Below are 17,254 nucleotides of genomic sequence, written 5' to 3'. Positions count from 1 at the left end.
GGCCCCGTTCAGATTAGCCCTGGCAGCAGAAAAGAGACGTTAACTTAAAATTTACTTTACTTGCTTATCTTTCAGACATCTGCGGTTTAATCAAGACCAATTTAAGAACTATTAGTTCTCACTATTAGCTTTAGGCCCGGTTGTACCAACGAAGTTCACCGACAGATCAACTGTGAACGACGATCAAAGCAAAACATGCGTTGTACCAAGCCTGAACGCCGTTCAAATTGCCCGGTCAACTGAACGGTGACATTAGGCGGTTCAAGCTGGTTCAAGCGTCGTTCAGGGGTAGACATAACCTTATTATTTGACATATTCCGCTTTTCGTTGTTTTGATTATCGTTTTGTTATTGTTCTTAAGATTTTTCGTAATGGATCCTTTATTAGGTGAATTAACTGACGACGAAGACTTTTTAGAATTAGTGAGACAACATGAGCGGCTAAGGAGACCACAAACAGTACGATTTCGACCAAACAATTTCGAAAAATGGAATGACTTGAATTTTAAAAAAAGATTTCGACTTGCTAAACCTATTGTGAATTATTTAATAGAGGAAATTTCCGGTTTAATTGCATCTAAAACAAACAAGTAAGTTTAATTATGTATATTTACTGTATCTTATTTAAGCTTTTATTTTTAGAAATGATGCTTTAACACCAGCTGACATGGTATTTATCACATTACGGTTCTTAGCAACAGGATGTTTTCTACAAAGTGTTGGTGATATCAGTGGTGTAGACAAGTCTACTACGAGCCGCGTGATTACAAAAGTAACTAGAGCTATAGCATCTTTAAGCAAGGACTTTATTAAAATGCCAATGGGAGTGGAAGATTCAAAGGCACAAGGATTTTATAATATTTGTCGCTTTCCAAGATGCATAGGAGCAGTTGATTGTACGCATGTGAAGATACAATCTCCTGGAGGGGCAAATGCAGAGAATTACCGCTATAGGAAAGGATTTTTTTCATTTAATGTCCAAGCAATTTGTGACAGCGATTTGAAAATATCTAACATTGTGTGTAGATGGCCTGGTTCTACACATGATTCAATGATTTTTAGAAATTCTAGAGTAAAGGCTGAGTTTGAAAATGGAGTTTATGGAAATAATTTATTACTAGGAGACAGTGGGTATGGAGTAAAACCATACCTAATAACCCCTTTGGCGAATCCAACAACGAGGGCTGAAAACTTATTTAACGAAGCTCAGATAAGAACAAGAAACCCAATAGAAAGGTGTTTTGGTGTACTAAAAAGAAGATTTCCTATATTAGCGACAGGAATCCGTTTAAATGTTGATAAAGTAGAAGCAATAGTGGTTTCCGCTGCTGTTCTTCATAACATAGCGTGTCATTTTGCAGATCCAACACCATTAGTAACTGATGAAATTGAAGCGGAAATAAACATTGGAAATAATATAGGAGAACATGTTCCAAATGACTTGGGTGGTATAAATAATAGTGTTAGATATAGTTTAATTAATGGATATTTTGAATCACTCTAAATATGTTATTTTACGATATAGAATATATTGCTGAGTATTAATTATTTACATCTAGAACTAATTATTTACGTCTAGAAAATGTTTCAATATTATTTTACTAAAACATTCTTAAAATGTCTTAATGTTTTAAAGTCAAAATAACTTGTTAATTAATTAAATTGTGATTATAATTACCGTAAAATAAATTACCATTACATACTCTTGTATATATTTTGATTTATGTATATAATATTAATATTTTTTATTGTATGTATAGGATTATTTTTATATTTTTGATAATTCTGATTATAAGTAGATAATTAAATAACATTAATTAATAAATGATATTAAATTAATACAATTCAGTATACTTGTTTGTACTAGATATGTAATATGTAAAAGAAATAAAACGATATAATATGTATGCATATTTTCAAAATTCATATATATTGTGTGTTAAGTGTTTATATAATATTTTTTAATAATTATATATTTACAGAGTATTTATTGGTCAATTATTTTTTTTATTAGTTCCTTGCTAAATTTTAAAAATTGAATTCTCTCATCATGCTCCCTTTCTTGCTGCCTCATAAAGGCTTCTTGCTTTTCTTGCATTTGAGACATTTTTAAATTGTGCTGCTCTAGGAAACATTTCTTTTGAAGCTCAGCTAGTTCAATTTTTGAACTACTCCAATCTGTTAATTTTTTTGTTAAACCCCTTACATACCCTCTAAATATAGATTTCACTTTTATATAATAATATAATATAAAAAATAAGGTATGATGTACAGATGTATTAGCTAGAACGTCTAAAAAGTAAATGAACGAATCGGTCAGCCGCGAACAGGTATTAAAAAGTCGTATTTTATGGCAACAGAAAGGAAAAAAGGTACCATAATTTATATTTTGGGAGAACCCGCCAATCAATAAAACAAACTTTTAAAAGCAGTTACGCCAACTTATATAAAAACTCCAAAAGTTACTGTGAAATTCAATACCAACATAAGAAACTAAATATTGATCGACGTTCTACTGAACGCGAGTTGGTGCAACGCAATCCAAGTTCAACTTTGACCAACAGATCAGTTGAACTCTCGTTCAGTTTATTTTGGTACAACCGGGCCTTAGTGTATGATCTAGTGTAAGAATATTAGATTCTATTTCCTTTGTCAATGAATTTACTCTGACTGCTCTCTCATTTAATTATATTTTTAGTCAATCCTTTTATTAAATTATATATTTCACACGCACTATTAAGTTTCCTTGATCAAATTTTAAAGTCGTTAAGTTTAATGCGTACTCAACTTAAACGAACACGATTTCGGCTCCTCCAAAGCCGAAAGAACCAAAGTGCCACACTATAAATCACAATTAAACCGGGAACTGGGGAAAGGCCAGGCAGCTCCCGAAAAGAAACCGGTTGAAGTTTACTTTATACATTACGTAACGGTTCACTTGGCGCACGCTCGCATTGTAAACCGGTGACAGATTTGTAGGTAGAGGGCGATTTGTTCTATTTATGTTTCGGATAGGGTCCGATTGGCATTGTGTCCGTGGACGTTTTTACCTATTCAACGTGTGGATGCGGATTATGGCGAATTTAAACACCTTTTCATCTCGGGTCAGCGAACCCGCTGAATCAAAATCGAATGGTGTAGCTTATCGTTGTGAATAAAAAGGGGATATAGTAGAGAGATTAGAATTACAGTCAATATAGTTAGTATTAAGGTTTATAAACATAATCAAATACCATAAATAAAAATACATAAAAAAGAAAGAATCATAATATTTTCCATGAAACATTGCACCGTAAAATTTTTATATATATTTTAAAGTTATAAATTAAAGACATCATCTGTATATTATACAAAGAAAACGAAATGTTATTTTGGCGAAAGTTTAAAACTTCTTCTTCCACTTATTTGAGATCTAGTCGATCTGTTAGTTTTAAGGTTGCCTCTGTAGGAGTTCTTAGGAGATGAACTGCCAACTGTCTTTCCATCTTTTTGGAGGTCTTCCCGGCTGTCTCTTGCCCATAAGCTTCCCTTCAAGAGCGTGGTAGCCTGTTTTCTTCCATGCGTTTTACGTATGTGAACCATTGCCTTCTTTGCTACCACATCTCACTACGTCCTGTATATCACATTGTTGGCCGATATTTCTTTTTCTAATTCTATCTCTTCTAGTCTTCCCCATACGGTTCTTAGGTTCTTCATTTCAGTGACTCTTAACATGCTTTTAGTTTTGTTTATTTCCTCTCAGATTTCTATGCCATATGTCATTATTGGTTCGATGCAGGTCTTATAAATTTTAATTTTGCTCTGTTCGTATAGGGAAGAGGTTTGTCCACACTATTTGCCTCAGACATCCTGACATTTGACCTGGCCGTTGCTCCGTTTATTTGGTTTCTCAAATCTTTCTCTGGATCATGCATTCGACATATTTATTTCTAGGTATCTAAACTGTGACACTTGCTCAATAATTTTGTTTTCTACTACCAGTTTGCATCTTACCGGCTCTTTAGAGAAAGTTAAGCATTTAGTTTTTTTTTTCTGTAGAGGTATTCATATTTAATTCTCGGCTTACTTGATAGAATCTATGAAGCTGTCTCTGCATATCGTCCTCTGTTTCCGCGATAATATCTGCATCATCGACGTAATACACCATGCTAACTCTGTTGTGTCCCATTTGATAACCGATATTCATCGAGGTCACCTTTTCTATGATGATGTATATTAAAAGATTGAATAAGGAGAGGCTAAGAACTGTCTCTTTGTCTAATGCCTCCTGGTGTTAGTATGTCCCGTGTTAGATTATTCCCTGCTTTTACTTGTTTAAAACACCTCATGAAATAGTTTACCCTTTCATTTCATTTATCCAGATACCTAGTTGCCAGCGTCTTCTATTCCCCAATCCTCTGGATGAAGATTCCTCTCTGACATAGCTTTTTGTATTCCTCCAATCCATGTTGCTTTTTTGCCTTCCTTTTTTTCTTTCTGATGGTGTCTATTTCAGAGAATCTTCTTAGTCTTTTTTTATTTTCTTTATGTTTTCCTTATCTTGTGCCCTACTTCTTAATCATCTGTAAAGTGAGGGTTGTATAGAGTTGTTTCGTTGTTAAGTGGTATTCCTAGTTCTCTGCATGATCTTCTTCATTTTTGGAGTCTCATTTAGATACATACTTTACCAAAGTAACAAATTTAAATACTGCTTTGTCATCAAGATGCAGCTTTTCTCGATAGTGTGGTTTTTGATTCATCTGAATAGATTTTTTTGTTGGAGGTGTTCTTTTTTGGATAAGAGAGTAACTATTAATAACAATTTTAGTACTAAAAGAATGCGTTTCTTTCTGGTCCTAATGAACACACTTTTGAAATAGTGTTTATTGTTTTTGTAATGTCATCAGTTGTTCAGTTCAGACGTTGTATCGGCAATAGTTTTAATTAATGATGATATATAGAGATCAACTTCTGGCACTTAAAACTATTCCTTCTAGAATAACTACCAAACAAAGAATAATATTACTTTTCAATGACAGTGATATTACAAAAATAATAACCAAAATTTCATAGGTGAGCTTATGAAGACCAAAATCGTTACTGTCTTCTTGAAAAACGATTATCTCCAATAAATATTAAGCTATTGAAATGACCCAAAAAAAAACTACGTATAAAATCTAAATAAATATCATCAAGTTGTAGACTTTTATCAACGCTCTTATCATTTAATTTTGTTTGTAGAAGCAAATCAGTGAATGATTTTTCAGTGAGTTCAAATGCGAGTTCAACTCTTTAGCTAAATTAATGGAACAGTTGCTTGGTATACAAAACTAGAGCAACGTACAGCAAGGCAAAACATGTGCAAAGTACAGAGACTGGCATGTATCTGTATCACAGGTGCCATTAGAACATGTCCAACAGCAGCAATGGAGGTCATTTTAGACCTAACACCTCTGCACATTGTCGTCGGTAGTTATGCCAATGCGACAATGATTAGAATGGGCATTGACGGAAACAGTACTGGGAGAATTTTTAGGTCAGGGGCTTGGAACACCCTCAAAAAGAAAATTCCACTTCTCCCAGTAGATGACATACCAAGAATTTACAACTTTCAGAAACACCTCACTGTAGTATTGAGTAATAAAGGGGCTTGGAAGAAAGAAACGCTTACTCAGCATATAAAAGACCATACCATAACGTGGTATACTGATGCTTCCAAAACCAAAGCAGGGACAGGGATAGGAGTATTTGGGCCGAAAACCAAATACTCCGAACCAATGGGCACCTACCCCCAGTATCCTTCAGGCAGAAATGTACGCTATCGAAAGATGTGTACAATTTATCGCAGCACTAAACGCGATCAACTCAGTAACCATCAATTCGAAGTTGGTCAAAGAATGCCTAGAGAAGCTCAACAAGTTGGGCAAAGAAAATAAAGTCCTCCTACTCTGGGTGCCTGCTCACCAAGGGATAGAAGGCAATGAAAAAGCAAATGATCTAGCTAGGAAAGGAGCGAACACTCCACTAACTGAACCAGAACCGTTCTGTTTTCCAAGCGGAAACCAACTGAAAGCGGAACTGAAGAATCTGGAAAACTCCAACCGCAACTTGGAATGGATATCTTCCAACGGTCTAAGACACTCGAAAAAGTTCCTCAGAACCTACAACCGAGAAAAATCAAAGGTTTTCCTTGATTTAAGTAAAAACAATTTTCGGATTGTCACGGGGTTTCTAACAGGACACTGTCTCCTCAACGAACATCTCAGAAGGCTGAAGCTGAGAAACAACGGCGAATGCAGATTCTGTGGGGAATTTGGGGAAACACCAGAACACCTCATCAGTGAGTGCGCCGAGACGACAACCATTTGTGCCATGAACTTTGGTACGGCTGATGTCAAGGATGGAGAGCTGGCCTCTGTGGAGCCGTCTCAGATACTGGCTTTCGTTAAAGCCTTGAGACTGTATGATGAGTTATAACTCGTTATAACTCAAGAAAGGGGAAAACACAATAGATCTGTAAGGTCGCAGTGAATAACTCCCCTCCTAAACATTCTACATTCTAGCTAAATTAACTTCTTACAATATAGTGTAAACCACGATATTATAATGCATTTTAACCTACTAACTACCAGGAAATATTTTTCCATTGAACACCATAATCTATTTCTTATATATCGTCAGTAGGTAAATCTATTCCTTAATATTTATGACTTAGTGAAGAGTAAAAAGTGCTCCTTTATACATTATATTAATATGAAGCAAGATTGATACATTATTTACAAATTTAAAAAAGTTAATATGACAATTCAAATGTTGATAGTGTCACAGGTATTTTTACTGCTATTATCACTTTCAAATTACCTCGGAGGGATATTTTCATTAATGTCTTAGTTAATTTTTCATTTTAATGAGAAATTAATGAACCACTTCCCTACTCGGCATGTAATATTTTTACGACTTTTATCCATAACTTCTATTTATGCTCGTACAAGCAAGCAGAATACTGTCAATCTCCGCTTAGCTGTTTTGACACAACGACAAAGTCCAGACGATATTTTACCACCCTGCTCTGGTGCACCAGTAACGTCACCGAGCTAATTAAGACAGCGAACGCGAGCACAAAAGAAGAATTGACCCCCATGCGGGGATCTTTTAAATTGAGAAATTATCCCTATAGGTAAAGAGCGGGAGCCGATGCACAATGAAACGGGAGATGGAGCCCTTTCAGACAGCTGCAGGTATGCCGGGTTAATCAAGACCAATTTAAGAACTATTAGCTCTCGCCCGTATATTCCAGGCAAACGAGGTAGATTATAGGGGCACCACCGCGATAACATCGCCGCTCGCAGTTACACAAATTTCGCTTTCTTGGTTACCTATAAATGAGATCGAAGCGGCGTTGCCCGATTTACAATCGTAGTTTCTATTGAAAGTTAACTAATGGCATACGTAATACTATTTACAGATTCCTGAATATGATATATTATAATGGTAGCTTATATTATTATTAATACGAATTAAAGTGAATAAGCTAAAAATAAAGCCCTATAAATAGTGATTTTTGAGTGATATGATTATTTTAACAAAGTGGTCTGTTTTTATTTTTATAATATAGTAAATAACTAAATATGTCTAAAATATCTATAAAAAATGTCTATACCACTGTGGCAGATTCACCTCGCTAAAAAAGTCCTACTTATGGGTTTATTTATTTATTTATCGTATGGCTCATATACATGCAAGAAAACCAGACACTTAAACATAGACATAAAATAAACTACAATGTAAATGAAAACATTACAATGTAAATATAAAAAAAACAAGTATATTATAAAAAGACAACATAAAAGACGTATTTACGAACACTATATATTAACATCTAGATGCCCTACCCATTCCAAAGCTGATGGAGATGCCTCCAGAAAGTCCCTCCAGTCTTCACCATAAGCACGTAGGTTGCACTCTCTATGTTGCACACTCCTGGTTGCACACGCTTTATGTGATGGATGGTTTGGTTAGGGAATCCGCAGTCACATTCTGGGGAAGGTATTTTTCCCCACTTATAAAGGGAATCCGCACATCTTCCATGGCCAGAGCGTATCCTATTCAAAGTTGACCATGTTTTCCGATTTAGACCGGTACCCGGTGTCTAGCAATAGTTATTTTTGAACCAGAAGTATAGGTGCGCATCGGCCATTTCTCTCCATAAGTGAAGTCACTGTTCTCGAGAATTGTAGTTACTGCTTTTTAAGTGTTCCGCTGTTCGCAAAAGTGGATTCCTCGACTTAAGTCTATTCACCTGTAAAGCAGGAAGTGTTTCACGAACAGGTAGCGTTGGGTAGCTATTATTTTATCAAATTCTCTAAGAAGGGCCTTGTTTCTGCGTAGATTTGGAGGTAGAATGTTACTCAGAACTGGAAGCCAGTAACTAGGTATGCATCTGATTGCAGCCGCATGGTGTTGTTCAGCTGTCTGTCTACGAGATTTGTGTGGTGGCTGTTCAACCACACGGGTGCACAATACTCTGCCATACTGAATTCCAGACCAAGGGCGGAGATCCGAAGATCTCATAGGTCTCAAGACTTATGGGTATTTCGCCGCTGTAAGAAAATATACAAAATGAAATAGTTATTTTTTCTACACTTACATGTTAATTCAACGGAGACTAACTGTCAGCAGTGACTTACTAATAAACAAATTTGACTAACGGACAAAAAAATGCTTACCCGTTTCGTAAAGTATATCTCTTTCCGTCGTCGGAAGCAAGAAAATACAAAGAACAAAGAATTAATATTTAAAATATCTAAATGCAAATATTCGAGAATACTTACTTTTTTTAAACAGATGCGTTTACAAAAACCGTTGACGTTTTGTTAAAATGACATTGTATCAAGTTAAACTTCAAAATTAACAAATGCTAGCTGATAACAATTACTTAATATGATAAAACCAAAAAGCTTCAAACTTTCTGTATGATTATTATTATACAGGGTGCCCCAGAAATAAGTGCAAGTATTTCAACTGATAGTATAGGCCAACCCCAGAAACACGCCCATGAGATTTTTTTCGCGAATTTTTTTTTTTGAAAATTCGATATTTTTTTATTTTTTTTTGGAATTTTGTTTAGTTTTTAGTTAAAAAACATAATTTCTTGATAATATGGCAACATATATAGGTATTAGATTAAATTTAAAAGAAAGAAAATCCAGAAAAGTTCCAGTGGTTCTTAAAATTTTAACAAAAAAAATGATTCCCTTATTTTGGACCTATTTGATAAACGTTAAAGAGAAAATATGTTTCTTTTATCGAGATCTACCACCCCTTATAATAGTTGCACTTATTTCTGGGACACACTGGATTTAATTTGTTTTAAGTTTTTACGTATGTTATGTTCTTTAAAATCAAAAAAGCGATTGCAATACATTACTAACATCTACAGATACATGAGCAATACATTTATTTTTATTAAATTGTATTAAAAAAGCCTCTTTTATTTTTCTTTTAGAGGCTATCGTTTTTGATTTTTTTATTTTTTTTTTTTGTTTTTGTAGACGTATCTGTTTTAAAAAACTAAAGTTTTCTCGAATAGTTGCATTTAGATATTTTAAATAGTTTTTTTTTCTTTGTTCTTTGTATTTTTTTTTGCTTCCGATGACTGAAAGAAATATACTTTCCGAAACGTTAAGTACTTTTTGTCCGTTAGTCAAATTTGTTTATTAGTAAGCCACTGCTGACAATTAGTCTCCGTTAGATTAACGCCAGCAGTGTTTACAAAAAATAACTATTTTAACTCACACTGGCGAAATACCCATAAGTAGCACTTTTTTAAAACATTTATTTTATAACATCCGGTTCTGAATGAATTTAAAAAATCAAAAGGTATTTCAGACATCAAAATTTACTTTAGTTTCTTCTTTCATGTTAATACCTTCTTTCATCTTAATACCTTTTGTCGATGTCGTCGTGTTAATACCTTATTGTCCACGTGCAATTCTTCAAGTCGTCGTCAGTTCTTCTCACCAAATAACCTGCTCATTACCATTTGAGGTACGTAATTCTGGAGATCATCTCTATTATCAGGGTATTCTATCCTATCCACTTTATCCTCTCGTAGACTTAAAATTGATGGAACTTCTTTCGAACGTTGCCAATACTGTAAAGCAAAAATTATAATTCTAACTGCAAGGACCTAAAGCATTGCCATCAACATAATGTATTTTTTTATTTATAACTCATTAACCTATTCCTTTGTACAAAAACATAGTTACCTATACAGGAAAAATAACCTCACTTGACAACGTGGTAGAAAAATGTGACGTAATTTCGAAGAGGTCGAATTTGCCGAGGGTAGATCCTCCGGCGATACCGCTAATTTACACATCAAGTGGTAACTGTTGGAAGTTTTGAAGTGACTCGGCGTCCTCCATTAAAAAAGGTGTTTTTATTGTTGTCCTAATGGGGGTGCTTTGTTAAGAATTAGGGACGAATTTAGCAAAATATTTATGTGGGAAACGGAGCATGACGGTTAATTTGAAATGATAAAGACATATTAGTTTTTCTGTCTCGCATGAATTTGTAGAGATCGTTAAATATAAAACAGTTTAATATCAATTAAAATATTAAGTTAAATACTTTTTTAATATTGACATTTTGACGGTATGGAAATTTGGAAAAGTATAAACGGGATTTAAGAAAAGTTACTCACGAAATTATTACACAGGGTGCTTTAAAGTTAAGGTAAAAAAACAACCCTTCAATTAACCCTGTATAATAAGCTAAATACTAAAGTTTATAAAAAAAGGTGTTTTATGAATTAAAGTTGATACATACAGTTTGGTAAAAAATTCATGAAAATAGGGCTAAAACTAAGAAAAATATAACACTTTAAACTTGACGAAAAAAATCTCCGTTGCATTTTTTTGCATCTGAGCATATTTGTATTAAGTTGTTAGAAACTTGGAGTCAAATGAGAATCAAAAAAATATACATATACATATCGATTTATTTGATAAATGCCGACATAAACATTAGGGTGGAGCGACCATATAGGTGAGAATTTTTTTGTTTTCGAAAATTAAGTTTCCTGACCGGACAATAGCTGTGATTTTGGGTTTTGTATATATGAAAAAATAAGGCGTCACGTATTTTTGTTATCTTTTTTTAATTTCCCCCTCCACCGCCACAGTCAACTTAAAAATTTCAGATTTTTTTTTTGTTGAAAATGATCTCTCCTGAGTATGAGAAAGCTTTATTATGGAAAAAGTAGTATTTTTTGTATATAAACTTTTTTTTACGACTCCCCCCTCCACCGCCACAGCCAATTTTAAAAAAATCGGATTGTTTTAAAATGATAATGCTTGAGTGTCCAATAACTTTCTACTCAAAAAGGTATGTATTTGGAATGCACTATTTTTTTTGTGATTATCTCCATGAGGCAAAGTAATAAAAGATGAATTTTTAAGAAAATATTTGTATTAAAGAAAAAACTAATTGAAAAATAAGACAAAACAAAATAAAATAATAACATAAGCTTAAAGAACAATTATTTGGTTTTAAAATTCTTTTTTGATTCAAATTTAGGCATCAATGTTCTTGAATTTAGTTTGCTTCTTATGACTCCATCCCTCCTTTCGTAGCCGCAAACCGTAACGGATGCTTCAGTTACCACCTTTACTGCCCGTTCTACTGCTTGGGTATGATAAGAGTAATTTCTGATGTGCTAAAGATGAATCTTCTGGGTTTTCTATCACTTCTTTTATTAGTTCTACGGTCAGCTTTCTAGTTACAGAGGGTTCATTATAACGCAAACTTTGTCATTCAATTAAATCATAGTAGTCGTCAGCGTCAAATTTTAAACCGGATTATTAAAAAATCGAGAATTCTTCTCAGAATCTTCTGAGAATTCTTCTCAGAATGGTACCAAATTCTGATCGGGATTTGACGTAGCTACGTATAGGCGCAAAATTCTGTTTACTGTAGTCAACCAGCGAGAGTGCACTAATTTTCCAGAATCACGTTTTGACAGCCCTTCAGAGCAATTTCCACTTCTTATTGAAACACACATGTCATATAAATATCTTTGTTCTGTGCTTATTCCATATTCGGTAACACAAAGTCTATTTTGGAAAATTTTTACAATGGGCAGTTTTTTACAGCTACTTAAAAGTAGGACCTCTAAATGCCCTGGGACCAGATGTTTGACCGTCAAGATGTAATAAAAGATGTCGCAACGGAAGCTCGTTAGCATGCAACATGCAAACAAACCATTGAAGAGGACGATCCAGTTTTCTTTCTAATCTGGTTATTATTCCGTTCTCATTTCCAACTTTCGTATTAGTTCCATCACAACCGATGACCTACAGATCGTCCAGTGCAATAGAATATCTTCAAAAATTGAATCATAGCTTCTAATATACTTGAAAAAGATCCAGAAGTATATGAGACCAATATATTTTGATCTAGGTTCTTCTACCAACACAACATGTCCTTCTACTATTGCCCTTTTTCTGTTATCTGTACAAGTGGGCGTCTTGTCTTTTCGCCCATAAAAGTCGGTCCTAAAGGTCATTATATTTTATAGGTAATGGCACAAACTATTTTGAAATAAAAAGTATACTATTTTACGGGCAAAAACGCAATAAGTTTTAAAGTGAAAGAAAAACGTATTATTTATTTATTTATTTTTACACTACCTGAGCTTGCAAAATACTTGTCTTACTAAAACAAACATTTTTTGTAAATTATTTTTCTTCGTTAATGTTTATTTTTCACCACCACAGCGCGAAAATGTGAAAAATAAAAGTGAAGGGGTTGGGGCGGTGGAAGGGGGTGTCGAAAAATTTCCGTTTTAATTTTTAAATGATTATTTTAAAGTTCTCCGTACTTTACAGAGTCAGGCGTACTGAATATATAAAATTCATTTTTTCGCTCCACCCTAATAAACATCACACCTCTTAAAACTTTTCCATTAAACGAAATTTCCTGCTAATAAATTATCCCGTAGAAATAAATAAATAACGAAAAATACCCCGTCACTTATAGACAGGGTATTGAGCAAATAAAAGAATAATAAATCACCTTCTTCCACCATCCCCCCGCCCTAATTTCATCCGCGAAGCTATCAATTTCAGACCGGGCCGTAAAAATAATATAAACCTGCAGACGTAGTGTCAATTGCATTTTTATGTTTTTATTTCTGAGAGAAAGAAAAAGAAACAACGCCGGGTACATAAATAAATTTCCTCCCTCGAAGAACAAGAAGAAGCGGCGGTTTGAATGCCTCCGGGTTTTGATTACAACACTTTAATTCAATATCGAAGTATGCATAGAATTTATGCTGTTAAATACGCTGAGGAGCGACTCAAACTTTTAATCAATTTTCGAAGATGAAAAAGGCGATTCGCAAGAAAATAACGGCGAAGCGGCCCGAGCGAAACAAATTTTAATTTTGTCTGAAATTTTAGGAGTGCCGAATAATAAATATTTAGTTTTACCTTCGACGAAACTTTTCTCGTAAATTTTCGGAAACGTGCAAAATAAATATTTTCCTTTTAGAAAACAATCTACTCTAGTCGGAGTTTTAATTCACAATCTGTTTAAATCTACGATCGCTATGCTTTAAAAGAGATTTGATACAAAGGCGTCTCAAAGCAAAGAAATAATTAAAGAAATTTCTTTAATATTATTTTGTTACTTTACCTACTTTATTATATTGAAATAGTTGTATATTTTGGAACCTAAATTTGAATGTATTCGCACTATAAAACCTAACATTGCATTATCCAATTCATTTATATGATGTAGAATGTTTAGGAGGGGAGTTAATCACCGCGACCTTACAGATCTGTTGTGTGTTCCCCTTTCTTGAGTTATAACGAATTATAACTCATCATCATACAGTCTCAGAGCTTTAACAAAAGCCAGTATCTGAGACGGATCCACAGAGGCCAGCTCTCCATGCTCGACATCAGCCGTACCAAAGTTCTTGGCACGAATGGTCGTCGTCTCGGCGCACTCAGTGATAAGGCGTTCTGGTGTTTCCCCATTTTCCCCACAGAATCTGCATTCGCCGTTGTTTCTCAGCTTCAGCGTACTGAGGTGTTCGTTGAGGAGGCAGTGTCCTATAAGAAAGCCCGTGACAATCCGAAGATTGTTTTTACTTAAATCAAGGAAAATCTTTGATTTTTCTCGGTCGTAAGTTCTGAGGAACTTTTTCGAGTGTCTTAGATCGTTGGAGGACACCCATTCCAAGTTACGGATGGAGTCTTCCAGATTCTTCAGTTCCGCTTTCAGTTGATTCCCATTTGGAAACCAGAACGGCTCTCTGGTCCAGTTAGTGGAGTGTGTTTGCTCCTTTTCTAGCTAGATCATTTGCTTTTTCATTGCCTTCTATCCCTTGGTGAGCAGGCACCCAGAGTAGGAGGACTTTATTTTCTTGACCTAATTTGTTGAGCTTCTCTAGGCATTCTTTAACCAACTTTGTATTGATAGTTACTGAGTTGATCGTGTTTCGTGCTGCTTGACTATCCAATTTTACTAAACGTCAATTTTACAAAGTCAACTATCTTGACTATATAGTTTTGTGTACCAAGCAACTGCTCCATAGGTTATCATGGGTCTTACGATCATGGTATACATCCAGCGCAAAATGTTAGGTTAGGTTAGATCATCTTCTGCATATTTCCCGTCTTCCGCATATCATGAGAGCCTTTGTGGCTTTGCTGGTAATGGTCTGTTCCAGAGAAGTTTAGTGTCCAGAGTTATTCCCAGATATCTGACTTTCTGTGATTACAGTATTTCCTTTCCATCTAGATGGATTCTTTTCAGGTTTTTCAGATTTCGCTTTCTGGTGAATGGCTACCGAGGTTGTGTCTGAGTTGGATGTTCAGCCTGACAGTCCTGCACCATCTCTCAACGATGCGGAAACCTCTTTGGATAATATCACACAGGGTACCTTCATGTTTCCCCCGTGCAATCATGACTATGTCATATGCAGTGTATTCCCGCTAGAGTTAATTCGTCTAGTAGTTCATCCACTACCAAGCTCTATAGTAGGGGTGAGGTCACTCTGACTTGTGGTGTTCCTTGCGTTTTTTTATCAACTACAGTTTTGGTACCCATATCAATACAAGAAGTTACATCATACCAAGAAAACATACATCATGCTTTTGTAAATAAATTTTGTGATTTGATTACAAACATAACATCACAAAGTTTGCTTTTGGCTGCGGCCATAACTCCTAGAAATGCGAACGAAAACGTGTTGACGTATCCTTTCACCGATACGCCAAACGACGTTACTGTCACTTGCCGCCGTTTGTGAAAGATGTCCGTCTGACTTAACAATGCCATCTATAAGATTAATTTCGGAACACTTTACTTATTAAATTATACGTAGGGGCGGAACAATGTTTCCCTCCTGCGTTAGAGCTTATGGAGTATTTATTTCGCTGACAGGTTATGATATATGAAAAATCTCGGTTAGTACAGTTGGCTTTTAGAAATATTGCGATTCTCGCCATGCGTATTAAGTATGAGACTCTGATTAAGTATAATACTGTAACTTTTAAAAGAGATTATACCAGTGATAGAAAAAAAAAGACATTTAAAATCAGTGAACTTCGAAACAAAAATCTAAGCCATAAAAATATTTTTTTATGTTTTTATAACTGTACAAAAGCTACCCCCAAAAAACACATTAAAATCATTACGTCTTGTTCAACGTGTATCGTATAAAATTCCAACAATATTCGAGTGAGTTTAATTCACCGCGAAGCAAGAGTGTCGCCGCAACATTGTTAGCAATAAAATATTTTACGACTTTAAACAATAAAAAAGAGAGCATCCCATCCCATAGTTCCGTTCATCGCCATCAATTAAATGCAACTAGGATGGGGGAGGGTTGCTGTTAAAGCTCTCCCATGGCACCCCTACGCCGAAACTAATCGTGATATAACAGCGCCAAGTCTCGGCACACTGCGATGTCTATTGCCGCGCGTCAAATCTCCGTTGCAGGACGATGACGGTATGGATTTAGAGAATGCCACTCGACAACAAAAGAAATCTAAGCGGTAAACTTGTAATGAATGATTCTATACAGGATGGTTCTTTATAAATTATTTATGTTAATAAAGAATTACAAAATGAAGTTTAGTTTAGATTATATCTTTTTCTTACAGTGCCATACTCTATATAGAGCGTTGGCTACCTCTCGCATGTACCTGTGATGTGTGTCATCAGTGTTTCACAAGTACACGGGACCTACAGTTTGTCGCCGAATCCGAACGGCACTATTTGAGAGGCTGTACAGGGTGGGTCAAATTCGACGCTTTTAAATGGAAACACCCTTTCCTATAGGAGATAGACAAAAACTAATATCGGTGTGTGGAGCTCAATATTTGTCAAAAATATGATGGTGAAAACCGCATATCGATATCTGTTACCGTTTCGAAGTTACGGGGTGTTTTTCAAAAATATGCATTTTTAACAAATCGCTGTAACTTTTTTGCTATGGAAAATTTTGTATTTTTATGAAAACATTTCCAAAGCACCTTTTTACGTAGAATTTAATGGTAATAATTTAAGAATTACCAACAGAAAATTTGATTTTTTATACGGGACACCCTGTATATTTTTAATTTATTAAAAATAATTTAAAATTATCTTTCCAAAAATATAACACACTTGATATTTTGCTGGATTCCTCTTCGAGATATAGGGTATATAAAAATTCGCCCGCTTTAAATAAGTATAGGAACGGTACGGTTCCTATACTTTAAATAAGTATAGGAACTTTGAACGGCACCAGCTGTAATGCTAAAAAATTCTAGCTGTGAGCATCAATTAAAACGAAAATAATATTTGCTATGAGCGATGCAGAATTTTATTACAATTTAAAATATATTTAACCAACATCAACACATTTAAACTATATTTAATAACAATAATAATAAATAGCAAACCAAGACATGAGATTTTGCTACAGGTGTTCGACATATCAACCGTCTTCTGTTATGGACAGACGGGGCAGTTTTTGAACATTTCTCACGGAATTGATTAACTCAGTGGGGGTGAAAGATACCCTCTTATAACTGCTAAGTATTTCTAATTCTTGTCTAGATTATACGGAAGAATAAGGAACCTTTATTCTTCCGCAAATATATCCATAGGATTATATGCATGAGCACTAAGTCAGGTGGCCTCGATGGCCAACAGCTGGGATCTTGGTTAGCTATTCAATTATTCTTGAAATTGGCTACAAAAATTTGCTGATAACT

The 17,254-nt window shown here is 34.8% G+C and overlaps 2 protein-coding genes across 2 annotated transcripts in view; both read left to right on the top strand.

The window, feature by feature from the left end:
* Positions 1–17,254, top strand: part of LOC115885533 (zinc finger E-box-binding homeobox protein zag-1) — a 680,770-nt gene that overhangs the window by 350,329 nt on the left and 313,187 nt on the right. The window lies entirely within an intron of this gene.
* LOC115885535 (putative nuclease HARBI1) lies at positions 131–1,788 on the top strand. The gene has a single exon (XM_030904493.1). It carries the CDS (start codon positions 667–669, stop codon positions 1,501–1,503), a length of 837 nt encoding a protein of 278 aa, XP_030760353.1. The 5' UTR covers positions 131–666; the 3' UTR covers positions 1,504–1,788.

This window comes from Sitophilus oryzae, unplaced genomic scaffold (assembly GCF_002938485.1).
Source record: "Sitophilus oryzae breed Bouriz unplaced genomic scaffold, Soryzae_2.0 scaffold_396_pilon_pilon, whole genome shotgun sequence".
In the NCBI taxonomy this organism is placed as follows: domain Eukaryota; kingdom Metazoa; phylum Arthropoda; class Insecta; order Coleoptera; family Curculionidae; genus Sitophilus; species Sitophilus oryzae.
Note: the sequence above shows the minus strand (reverse complement) of the source record. Positions and strands in the feature narration are given on the sequence as shown.

Excerpts from the sequence above, each read along its gene's own strand:
- LOC115885535 (XM_030904493.1), top strand. The coding sequence starts at position 667 with ATGGTATTTATCACATTACGGTTCTTAGCAACAGGATGTTTTCTACAA.